Source organism: Vespa mandarinia, chromosome 21, assembly GCF_050613455.1.
Source record: "Vespa mandarinia isolate Hongniang chromosome 21, ASM5061345v1, whole genome shotgun sequence".
In the NCBI taxonomy this organism is placed as follows: Eukaryota; Metazoa; Arthropoda; class Insecta; order Hymenoptera; family Vespidae; genus Vespa; species Vespa mandarinia.
This window is the reverse complement of record NC_140830.1, coordinates 2,979,004-2,991,688: the sequence shown is the minus strand read 5'-3', so window position 1 is coordinate 2,991,688 and position 12,685 is coordinate 2,979,004. Positions and strand designations below refer to the sequence as shown.

The window sequence follows — 12,685 nt, the reverse complement described above, 5'->3', positions numbered from 1 at the left end:
TTTTTTTTTTTCTCCAATATACATACATTACTTTTTTTTCTTTTCTCTTGCATTCTGATTTACGCGTATCATCATCATCTTACTCATCACTTTTCTTTTTATTTTTTTTTATTTTTTTTTGTAGTCCGACGAATGTCACAAGACGGTCGTTCACCATCTCCTACAAAAGGCTACGCACTACAAAGTCCGGTATCTCCAGGTGGTAGCAGTGGATTCAGCAGCCGACGGTCTAGCCAGGATGGTTTCCATTTGGAAGATTTATCGCCTGTTCAACAACAATTATCAGAAATCAATAATAGATATGGTTTGCTAGGTGTGAGATTATCTGATCGGCAAACAGATTTGGATAATGTTAAAGAAGAGTTAAGAAAACATTTGGATAATTTGAAAGCACTTTCTCTCTTCCTGGATAAGGTAAAAATTTGTTTTTATTCTTTTAATATATTTTTAATTTCACTATTTGATCTTATATATGTATATATATGATCTATATATTTTTAGATTCAGCGCCAACTCCCGAAAGAAAGTATTCCAACAATTAAAGACGAAGCAGATAAAACTGTAAAACAGATAAAAGTGATCGTTGAAGAGATGTATGAAAAGCAATCATTATTAGATAGTACAAGGACCCAAGTACGTGATCTGGTTAGGCGTAAGAAGGGAGCTGATGGTAGCGATAGGCTTAACGATGAAATGGAAGATGTGGCAAGTCGTTGGAAGTCAATTTCTGATAGATGCAAGGATAGAATTAAATTTTTGGAGGATATCAAAGATTTCTACGATACTTTCGACGGTCTCAATTCTTGGCTTGGTGCGAAAGAAAGAATGCTGGGTGCGTTAGGTCCGATATCGTCAGATCCAAGAATGGTCTCTAGTCAAGTCCAACAAGTTCAAGTACTCAGAGAAGAATTCAGAACCCAGCAACCGCAATTGGATCATTTGGTTCAAGTTGGTGAAAATGTTCTTGCCAGAATATCTGCCGATTCGCCGGACGGTCAAAAGATTAGTACCAAGTTGCATAGTATTTTACAAAGATGGGCAGATCAACTCAGTCGATTGGACGAACGTGGACAGAGTTTGGGTGATGCAGTTGGTACCAGTCGTGAATTCGACGCTAGTCTTAATCGTTTACGTGATGCTCTTCAAACGATTTCAGACAATTTGGACGATTTACCTCTCGATAAAGATCCTGAGGAACAGTTACGTAAGATCGAAAATTTGGAGAGACAATTGGAAGGACAGAGACCGTTGTTAGCTGATGCCGAAGCAGCTGGTGGACAATTATGCGAGGTATTAAGTGATCCAGCTTCGAAATCCGAGATCCATGGTAAACTTACAGCTGTTGGAAAATTATATGTCAACTTGCAAAAGAAATTAGATCATAGAAAAGCTGAAATCGAAGGTAATCTTAGAGATGGTCGACAATTTGAAGCTTCCTGTAGCAAAACTCTTGGTTGGCTTGCCGATGAACTTGGAAATATGTCTGAAAAATTATTGGTTTCGGCTGATCGAGAAATATTGCAACAACAATTGGATCATCACGAGCCAGTATATCGTAATGTAATGGGTAAAGAACATGAGGTCATTATGTTGCTAAACAAGGGACGTGATATTATTGCACGTTCGCAAAAATCTGAAAATCGTTCTCTTCAACGAGATCTTGATAAAATGCAATCTCAATGGGATCGTTTGAAAAAGGATACACTCGATAGACACACCAAACTTCAAACTTGCGCAGAACATTGTAAAAAGTATTATAGAGCACAGGATCAATTTTTACCATGGTTGAGACAGGCTGAAGATAAGTTAGAAAGCTTAAAGCCAGCATCCTTCAAACGCAAGGATATTGAAAAACAATTGAAAGAATTGTCATCGTTCAGAAACGAAGTATGGAAACGTTCTGGTGAATTTGAAAATAACAAAACTCTTGGGGAATCCTTCCTTGGTGCTTGTGATATCGATAAAGAAATAGTTAAAAATGAATTGAATGCCATGAAAACAAGATGGGACAAATTGAATAATGGTATATATAATTGAAATCTTAAATTAAATTGGGTATTAATCATACACACACACACACACACACAGGATATAATATTTATGTTTATATATTTTTAGATCTTTTAGAAAGAACACAGTCTTTGGAAGATACCGCACGTCATCTTACGGACTTCGTAGAAAATCTTCGTGATTTGAAACATGACTTACAACGTTGCGAAGACAAACTAGCTTCTCATGATGCTCTTGGTGGAGCATCTAAAGATCCAAAGCTTCTCGATAGAATTAAGGTAATATAATCGAGTATTATTAAAGGAAAAAAAGAAAATGTATATTTTATATTTACAATGAATTGATTTAAATTTATAATTTTCTTTTTTTTCTTTTTCATAGAATTTACGAGAAGAAACAGCTAGCTTGAAGAAACCTTTGCAAGCAGTACGCAAACAGGCCAATGATTTAGTAAAGAAAGCTGATGAACAAGGAATAGATGCAACACATTTGCAAGATGAAGTTGACAATGTAACAGATCGAATCGATGACTTGCAAGCGAAATTAGACGATAGGTGTAACGAATTACAGAGTGCGGCTACTGCAATGGCACAATTTAATGATCATGTCAAGATCATTAATCAACATTTAGCTTCTATAGAAAAGGAATTAGATTCGATGAAAGCACCCGGACGAGAAATTAAAATTGTTAGAGGACAGATCGAAGATATCAGCAAAATCATTCATAAAGTTAATAAACTCTGCGATGATGCTAATGATCTTGAAAATCTTGGTGAACGTTTGGTCGACAGTGGCTTCGCTGCTGATTCTGTAGCAACCAGGCAACAAATTGAAAGTCTTAAACGACAAATTGGAAAGCTCGAGGAACGTGCACGTAACAGGGAAGAAGAATTAAGTACTGCATTGAATAAATTGCAAGAATTTTATCAAGCTCATGGAAACGTTATAGATGAAATAGCTGAAACTAATGATCAAGTTAGAAAATTCAAGCCAGTTGGTTCGGAAGTTGATTCGATCAAAGCACAGCAAGAAGATTTCATGGCACTTAAGATCAATAAAATTGAACCCATTTCTCGCAACGTTGATTTATGCAATGTTCTTGGTCAGGGACTTATTCAAACTGCAGGTCGTGATGTTAGCACCACGAACATTGAAAAGGATCTTGATAAAATGAATGATAGATGGAATGATCTAAAGGATAAAGTAAGTATTATTTTTTACTACAAAATAAACTTTGCGCACAATTTTGTTACATTATTAAATTTTTTTTTGTTATTATTACTTTTAGTTGAACGAGCGTGACAGAAAATTAGATGTAGGTTTACTCCAATCTGGTAAATTCCAAGAAGCTTTAAATGGCCTCGAAAAGTGGTTAACCGATACCGAAGAAATGGTTTCTAATCAAAAACCACCGTCGTCTGATTATAAGGTGGTCAAGGCACAACTTCAAGAACAGAAATTCTTGAAGAAGATGTTAATGGATCGACAAAATTCAATGTCATCTTTATACAATATGGGTCAAGAAGTAACAGCTGGTGCAGATACGAAGGAACGCAAAGTTATCGAGAAACAAATGAAGAATTTGATGGGTCGATTTGATAATTTAACAGAAGGTGCTGCAGAAAGAATGGATGCTTTAGAACAGGCGATGGCCGTGGCTAAACAATTCCAAGACAAATTAATACCACTTGCTACGTGGCTGGACAAAACAGAAAAGAAAGTTAGAGAAATGGAATTGGTACCAACCGATGAGGAGAAAATCCAGCAACGTATTTCCGAACATGCTGTACTTCATAGTGACATACTCTCGAAAAAACCAGACTTCAGCGAATTAACCGACATAGCTAGTCAACTGATGGCTCTTGTAGGTGAAGATGAGGCAGCTGCCTTGGCGGATAAACTTCAAGATGTTGCTGACAGATACGCTGCACTTGTTGAACGTTCAGAAGCACTTGGTGAACTTCTGCAACGTTCGAGACAAGGCTTACGACACTTGGTTCTTACCTATCAAGACTTACAGGCTTGGATGGAAGGCATGGAAGTTAGGCTTTCAAAATATAGAGTATTGGCTGTTCATACGGAAAAACTTTTACAACAAATGGAAGATCTGGCAGATCTAACAGAAGAAGTGTCTACAAGACAGACAGAAGTAGATAGTACAACAGATTCAGGCCTGGAATTGATGAAACATATTTCTAGCGACGAAGCTCTCCGACTAAAAGACAAATTAGATTCATTGCAACGTCGTTTCAATGACTTGGTTACACGTGGATCAGATCTTCTGAAACACGCACAGGAAGCTTTACCATTGGTCCAACAATTCCATGACAATCACAATCGTCTCATGGATTGGATGCAAGGAGCAGAATCAGCTTTACAATCTGCTGAAACTCGTGAGGATGAAATTATAAGACTCGAAATGGAAATTTCAGAATACAGACCTATTCTCGATAAAATCAATGCGGTCGGTCCACAATTGTGTCAGATATCTCCGGGAGAAGGTGCTGCTACCATAGAAGGCTTGGTAACCAGAGACAACAGAAGATTCGATGCAATTGCTGAACAAATTCAGAGGAAAGCTGAAAGAATTCAATTGAGCAAGCAACGATCTCTGGAAGTTATCGGGGATATCGATGATCTCCTCGATTGGTTCAGAGAAGTTGATAATCAATTACGTGAAGCTGAGCCACCGAGTAGCGAGCCCGAGATAATAAGAGTTCAACTGAAAGAACACAAGGCTTTGAACGATGATATATCCAGTCAGAAAGGCCGTGTTCGTGATGTCATTTCAACAGCTAAGAAAGTTATTCGTGAAAATGCACATCACGAAGATACATCAACGATACGAGATAAAATGGAAGACCTTCGAGAAACAATGGAAATTGTATCAGGTCTTTCCTCTGACAGATTGGGTGCTTTGGAACAAGCTTTACCATTGGCTGAACATCTTCGTGATACTCATGCAGGTCTTGTGAGTTGGTTGGAAGAAGCTGAACAACAAGTTGCTATGTTACCTATGCCTGCTTTGAGACCAGATTTGATAGCAGTTCAGCAAGATAAAAATGAAATTCTTATTCAGAGCATTAACGAGCACAAACCTTTGGTAGAAAAGCTTAACAAGACTGGTGAAGCTTTGATCAAACTATGTAACGAGGAAGAAGGTTCGAAAGTTCAAGATATTGTGGACAATGATAACGCTCGTTATGCGGCTCTAAGATCAGAGCTAAGAGGTCGTCAACAAACGTTGGAACAAGCATTGCAAGAATCTTCACAGTTCTCTGACAAATTGGAAGGTATGTTACGAGCATTAACATCAACTGCTGATCAGGTACATGGTGCTGAACCGGTAAGTGCACATCCACCAAGACTACGAGATCAAATGGAAGAAAATGCTGCATTGGCTGAAGATTTAGCTCAAAGATCAGAAGCTTATGCCGCTGTAAGGAAAGCTGCTGATGATGTTATCAGTAAAGCAGGGAATAGAGCTGATCCTGCTGTTAAAGATATCAAACGTAAACTTGATAAATTGAATCAATTATGGACGGATGTACAAAGAGCAACTACAGAACGTGGTCACACCTTGGACGACACCTTGTCGATCGCAGAGAAATTCTGGTCAGAATTGAATGGGGTAATGTCAACTTTGAGAGAATTGCAAGATGCTCTAGCTGGACAAGCACCGCCAGCGGCTCAACCAGCTGCTATACAACAGCAACAAGTAGCTTTACAAGAAATCAGACAGGAAATCGATCAAACCAAACCTGACGTAGAACAAGTAAGAGCATCTGGTCACGAATTGATGGGTCTGTGTGGTGAACCAGACAAACCAGAAGTACGAAAGCACATCGAAGATTTGGATCAAGCCTGGGACAACGTCACTGCCCTTTACGCTAGACGTGAAGAAAATCTTATCGACGCCATGGAGAAGGCCATGGAATTCCATGAAACCCTTCAAAATCTTTTGGAATTCTTACAGGAAGCTGAAGATAGATTTGCTGACATGGGTCCCCTTGGTAGTGACATAGACGAAGTTAAAACTCAGATCAAACAGTTGTCAAACTTTAAAGCTGAAGTTGATCCACACATGGTGAAGGTCGAAGCATTGAACAGGTAAGATTTTATATTCGTTGAATTTTCATTCTACTTTTCTTTCTTTCTTTTTGAACAATTTTATAACATTGCATTTACAAAGAGTTCAGTGCATCGCATTGTCCCCTTTGTGAGATTTTCTATTTGGAAGAATATTGAGAGAGAACCAACCACTTCGATATAACTTTAATCTAATCCCAACATTTTTGTTTTTTCCGTGCCGGTTCCCGAACATAGGAGTCTGACAAGGCAAGTCAACCTCTCTCTCTCTCACTCTCTCTGTGTTGTTACTGTAGTTAGAGCATGGCTTAACATTCTTTATAATGTGACACCTCATTTTGGTCGAATAACAGATGATCTTAACCCATTGTTTGTCTTTGTATGACAAAGTAACGCGTTGAGTTTGATTATCCCAAAGTATTCACTTGATTACCGTCCTTCGTATAGCCGCATGCAAGAGGTGTGAAGCATAAAATAAAAAAGCAAATCCCCAAAAAATAAAACAAAATAAACCACGAGGAAAAGTAATAAAAGCGTAAATCGATAGAGTACTGATTTTTAGTGTCTCGTTTGTGTCCATTAATCTTTCCAGTAGTTTTTTTTTTTTTTTTTTTTTTTTTTTTTTTTTTTTTTTTTTTTTTCGTTTTTTTACTGACAGGATATTCTCATCCCCGCCCTCCGTCCTTGTAGGTGTAGCCTTGAAAGTTTGTCTGGCTAAAATCCACAGTATCATTTTACTGATATACAAATGACACATCTAACTCTAATCTTTCATCCGATTTAGACAAGCAGCTGAGCTGACAGAAAGAACATCGTCCGAACAAGCAGCAGCTATTAAAGAACCATTGGGCGCTGTTAACAAACGTTGGGACGGATTGCTTAGAGGTGTTGTAGAGAGACAAAGACTTTTAGAGAATGCTTTGTTACGATTAGGACAATTCCAACATGCTCTTGATGAGTTGCTCGTTTGGATCGATAAGACGGATAGAACGTTGGACAATTTGAAAGCAGTTGCAGGAGATCCGCAAGTTATCGAGGTCGAATTAGCTAAACTGAAAGTCTTAGTTAACGATATCCAAGCGCATCAAACTAGTGTGGACACATTGAACGATGCTGGCAGACAATTGATCGAAGATGGAAAAGGTACAACCGAGGCTTCAACAACGGCAGAAAAATTAGGTACACTAAATCGCCGTTGGAGAGATCTGCTTCAACGAGCGGCTGATCGGCAAAGAGAATTGGAAGATGCTTTGAGAGAGGCACAATCGTTTACTGCTGAAATACAAGATCTTTTGTCGTGGTTAGGCGATGTTGATAATATGATAGTAGCATCGAAACCGGTCGGTGGTTTGCCTGAAACAGCGTCGGAACAATTGGAACGATTTATGGAAATTTACAACGAATTGGAACAAAATCGGCCAAAGGTAGAAACTGTCTTACAACAAGGACAGGAATATATGAAACGTGCCGATGCAAGTAGTGCTGGTGGTTTGAATCATAATCTTCGAACCTTGAAACAGAGATGGGACAATGTCACTGCACGAGCGAGTGATAAGAAAATCAAATTGGAAATTGCTTTGAAGGAAGCAACAGAATTTCATGATGCTTTGCAAGCGTTTGTTGATTGGCTTACGAATGCAGAAAAGATCCTAACGAATCTCAAACCAGTTTCCAGAGTCATGGAGACTATATTAGGTCAAATAGAAGAGCATAAACAATTTCAGAAGGATGTTGGTGTTCATAGAGAAACTATGTTAAATTTGGATAAGAAGGGAACGCATTTGAAATACTTCTCACAAAAACAGGATGTGATACTTATTAAAAATCTATTGATCAGTGTTCAACATAGATGGGAACGTGTTGTGTCAAAGTCAGCCGAGAGAACTAGAGCGCTCGATCATGGATATAAAGAGGCAAGAGAGTTTCACGATGCATGGTCGAATTTACTCAATTGGTTGGACGAAACTGAGAAGACCTTGGACGAAGTTGCTGCTGATGGTCTTGGTGGAAATGATCCAGAAAAGATCAAATCGCGTCTTAACAAGCATCGCGAGATACAGAAAGCTTTGAGCGCTAAGCAAGGTACGTATGATACGACCATGAAGAATGGTAAAACTTTGAAGGACAAGGCACCGAAGGCCGACGAGTCTGCTTTGAAGGAATTGTTGAACGAATTGAAGAACAAATGGACGACAGTTTGTTCAAAGTGCGTTGATAGACAAAGAAAGTTGGAGGAAGCGTTATTGTTCTCTGGACAATTCAAGGATGCCATTCAAGCGCTTCTCGATTGGCTTGGCAAGATGGAAAAACATTTATCGGACACTGGACCATTGCATGGTGATTTGGACACCGTAACGAATCTGGTCGAACAACATAAAACTTTCGAAAAAGATTTAGAATCACGCGAATCACAAATGGAATCGGTCATCAAAACTGGTCGTGAATTAGAATCCAAAGCTTCGGCAGAAGACGCTTCCCTGATAAGATCTCAATTATCAGAACTTAACAGTTTATGGGACACCGTAACACATCTGTCATCAAAGAAAACCGCAAAATTAGAGGAAGCTATCAGAGAAGCCGAACGTCTTCACAAGGCGGTCCATGTTTTGTTAGAATGGTTGAGTGACGCCGAAATGAAACTTAGATTCGCTGGGCAATTACCAGAGGATGAACAAGAGAGTAGAAACCAATTGATGGAACATGAGAAATTCCTTCGTGAATTGAAAGCTAAAGAAATTGAAAAGGATAATACTTTGGAATTGGCTCATATTATCTTAGGTAAAGCTCATCCTGATGGAGCTGCTGTTATCAAACATTGGATAACCATTATTCAATCTAGATGGGAAGAAGTTGCTATTTGGGCTCAACAAAGAAATCAAAGACTTGAAAATCATATGCGTGGACTTCAAGTAAGACATCATTATATAAAATAAAATAATATGATTAATTTGATTAATATGTTATGATTGAACAAAATTAATATTAATTAATTATCATTCGCATTTGTATTTTTAGGATCTTGATAATCTCCTAGAGGAATTATTGGCTTGGTTAGAAGGATTAGAAAATACTTTGAATGCCCTCGAAAGTGAACCACTTCCAGACGATCGTCCTACTCTCGAAATGCTTATTGCTGATCACAGAGAATTTATGGAAAATGCAAGTAGAAGACAGAACGAAGTAGATCGTGTCTGTAAAGCAAGACAGATCAAAGTAACGAAGGACGGACGAAAAGTGCCAAAAGCTAAATCACCTGCACCAGTGTAAGTATAATTAAATATAATCCTTGAATCTCATAAAACTGTCTGAACGCCGGTGCCATCAAAATTTCTTAATCATTCTAAGTCGGTTTTTTATTATGAAAAAAAAAAATAAATAAATAAAAAAGAAAGGGAGAACATTAAACGTGCACATAAAATCATTACCTTGAAATAATGATCATTACTTTTATCGATCAATCATTTTCAATTGTCTCATATTAAAATATAAATTTTATGAATTATTTTTTTAGATAGCATAAATTAATTTGATATATCATGCTTTCTATGTATTTTAACAATAGCAAAAAAAGTTTTCTTTTTTTATACTTTAGCACATATATATATATTGCACGTTTTTTTATTTTGCATTTGTGTGCAATTTTTTTTTTATGTTTTTTTGCTTGTATCATTTGTAATGTGTGTACGTTTTTGCATGTTATATTAATATTATGGACAGCAGTAAGGATCAATATCAAGATGTGGAACAAGAACAACCTCCTTCCAGAAAACAAAGGTGCGTTTTTTAAATTCAAGGGATCGACGAGCATTTTTATTAATTTTTATGATAAAATCGCATGGAACATACATAGTGACGCCATCTGAAGCATATTCCTTGAAACAACTCATATTTTTCATTATATCGATAAAAATATTAATTTGGTCGATAAATGGATAATCATAGTTTGAAAAGTTTCTAGGAATATTCTTCAGATGGCGTTTCAAGTCAAAGACGAAAAGATAATTTTTATTTTTAATAATAATTGCTTTATTATATTTTTTTTTCTCTTTTTTAAGCTTTTTAAAAATTCATATATTTCAATATTAATTGTTTTAATTACGTTTATATTATTGCATTATTGTCTGATTAGCTAGCTCGTTAATTATAAAAAAGAAAAATGTTGTATTTATTTTTTTTTTTATGTTTGTCTCGCATGTTTGTAATTGAATGTTGTCTGTCGCACATTAACACATAAAGACATTAACAAACACTTTCCTTTTCACAAAATTCAATGTTAACCCTTAAAGCCGGAAGAAAATGCAACGCACAAAAATGATTTCGGTGTATCATCGTGTGAAACTGCATAAATTAAGATGAATGAAGATTTTGAAAAAAAGAAAACAAGAAAAAAAGAAAAGAAAAGGCTACAGTTTTCTTTACTACTAACATATACTACGCATCCTTGTCAAGTAATATTATTAACGAATTAACTAACAATAAGTATCATTAATCTTTCATTATTTCTCTCGAATAATTTTACAAATCAACGATAGGGAATATTTATTAGATATCATTTCATAAGTTATAATAGAACGTGTCTTTGAAGATGCGTCTGTTATATACGTGATTAATTTTTTTTTTTCTTTCAACAAATTTTTTCAACTCATACATGCACACATACATACTTACATACACATATTGAAACTCTCATACATTCATATAATCGTACATAATGTGTAATCATTAAAAGACATACTTTGAAACACGTACTTTGATGAAGCCTGCTTTGTGACGCAGACAAATCAATCCTACATGTAAGGTCCAGTAGAGAGTGTTTTGAGTGACGTGAGGCATGTTCTTGTTTAGCCGAGCCAGCCCGGGTCGCGAGAGGACGCCAGATCTTTCATTGCCACACATTGGTCCACGCTTCCCACCAAAAGGAAGGTGCGTTTTGTCATTATTTTCGACAGATTTCAATTATCCTAAGTATAATATTATCCATTCTCTCCTCCATCTTCTTATTAATTTTCACACTGTTTACCCTTATCATTTTATTGTTATTCTTATATTTTTGTTAATATTAATGTCCATAACTTTTTTGTTGTTACGTTACACGCGTGTATTGTGAGAGCTATGCTATATTTAATTATTAAGGGATTGAGAAGGAAAAAAAAGAAAATTCAAACTTTTTTTTATACACACACACACATATATATATATATATAAAACATTTTAATGATATTTTTAATAACTCGTTTGAATCTTTTTCTTATTTTTTCTTTTTTAAATTTTTTTTCTTTCTTTTTTTTCCCCTTTTTTTTTTATACAAGCAGTAAAGGCGCAGAACCAGAATTCCGTAGTCCAAGGGTGAAACTCCTGTGGGACAGGTGGCGTCACGTTTGGATGTTAGCTTGGGAACGTCAACGTCGTCTACAGGACAAATATAATTATATTCAGGAGTTGGATCGTGTTGCTAACTTTAGCTGGGAAGACTGGCGCAAGAGAGTAAGAAGATATTTTTTTTCTTTCTTTTTTCTAATATTCGTTCATTGACAAATCACGTTAGAAATATTTTAATACATTTCTTTTTTCTTTCTGTTTCTTTCTTTCTTTCTTTTCTTTTTTCTTTTCTTTTTTCTTTTCTTTTTATATATTTTTTTTCTTTTTCTTTTTCAGTTCCTAAAGTTTATGAATCATAAGAAATCTCGACTGACGGATCTCTTTAGGAAAATGGATAAGAATAACGATGGGCTTATACCTCGTGAAGATTTCATTCAAGGAATTATGAATACCAGTTAGTATATTTTTTTTTTTTTTTTTTTTTTTTTATTGAAATACTTGAATGAAAATATACTAGACCGTCTGTTGCTCTAATTTTTGTAGAATTTGAAACGTCTCGATTGGAGATGGGTGCGGTTGCAGATCTATTTGATCGTCACGGAGAAGGTTTGATAGATTGGAAAGAGTTTATTGCCGCTTTGAGACCAGATTGGGAAGAACGTCGTACTTATAATGATACTGATAAGATACATGACGAAGTTAAACGATTAGTTATGTTGTGTACGTGCCGGCAAAAGTTCAGAGTGTTCCAAGTTGGTGAAGGAAAGTACAGGGTAGGTGTCGTTTAAAAAAAAAAAAAAAAGAGAAATGAAAAAAATAATAAAAATTAATAATTTGTTCATTCAAATTAATTCTAATTTTTTTTTCTTTTTTTTTTTGTTCTTCTTTTTTTGTTTGGAGAAATTTTACATAATTTTCATATATAATATTTATTTAATTTTTTATTTATTAATATTTATATAATAATTATATTTATATGTATACGTATATATATATATATATATGTATATATGTATTTACAGTTTGGTGACAGTCAAAAACTACGTCTAGTCAGGATATTAAGATCTACAGTGATGGTTCGAGTAGGAGGTGGTTGGGTAGCATTAGACGAATTCCTTTTGAAAAATGATCCATGTCGCGGTAAGTACTCACTTTTATTATTGATCAATTTAAAATTAAATGACGTAAGAAATTCGGGTTACGGTAAGTTATATATATATATATATTAAAAAGAAGAAAAAAGAAAAGAGAAAAATCTTACCTTGGC

At 35.7% G+C, this 12,685-nt stretch overlaps 1 protein-coding gene across 33 annotated transcripts in view; it reads left to right on the top strand.

The window, feature by feature from the left end:
• shot (dystonin-like protein short stop) overlaps positions 1 to 12,685 on the top strand; it is a 117,483-nt gene that overhangs the window by 92,125 nt on the left and 12,673 nt on the right. For 24 of the 33 annotated variants that reach the window (XR_004838850.2, XR_014983433.1, XM_035871850.2 and 21 more), the window contains 14 exons: positions 125 to 414; positions 502 to 2,023; positions 2,119 to 2,288; positions 2,392 to 3,213; positions 3,299 to 6,120; positions 6,337 to 6,348; positions 6,884 to 9,008; positions 9,115 to 9,362; positions 9,820 to 9,873; positions 10,945 to 11,022; positions 11,412 to 11,583; positions 11,755 to 11,872; positions 11,962 to 12,191; positions 12,441 to 12,558. Coding sequence is in view for 31 of the 33 variants with exons in the window: in XM_035871850.2 (XP_035727743.2) it covers positions 125 to 414; positions 502 to 2,023; positions 2,119 to 2,288; positions 2,392 to 3,213; positions 3,299 to 6,120; positions 6,337 to 6,348; positions 6,884 to 9,008; positions 9,115 to 9,362; positions 9,820 to 9,873; positions 10,945 to 11,022; positions 11,412 to 11,583; positions 11,755 to 11,872; positions 11,962 to 12,191; positions 12,441 to 12,558 (8,781 nt within the window). In the remaining 2 variants the exon portion in view is untranslated. The remainder of the gene's footprint in view (positions 1 to 124; positions 415 to 501; positions 2,024 to 2,118; positions 2,289 to 2,391; positions 3,214 to 3,298; positions 6,121 to 6,336; positions 6,349 to 6,883; positions 9,009 to 9,114; positions 9,363 to 9,819; positions 9,874 to 10,944; positions 11,023 to 11,411; positions 11,584 to 11,754; positions 11,873 to 11,961; positions 12,192 to 12,440; positions 12,559 to 12,685) is intronic. The other 9 variants (XM_035871861.2, XM_085663281.1, XM_035871858.2 and 6 more) reach the window with 5 other exon arrangements.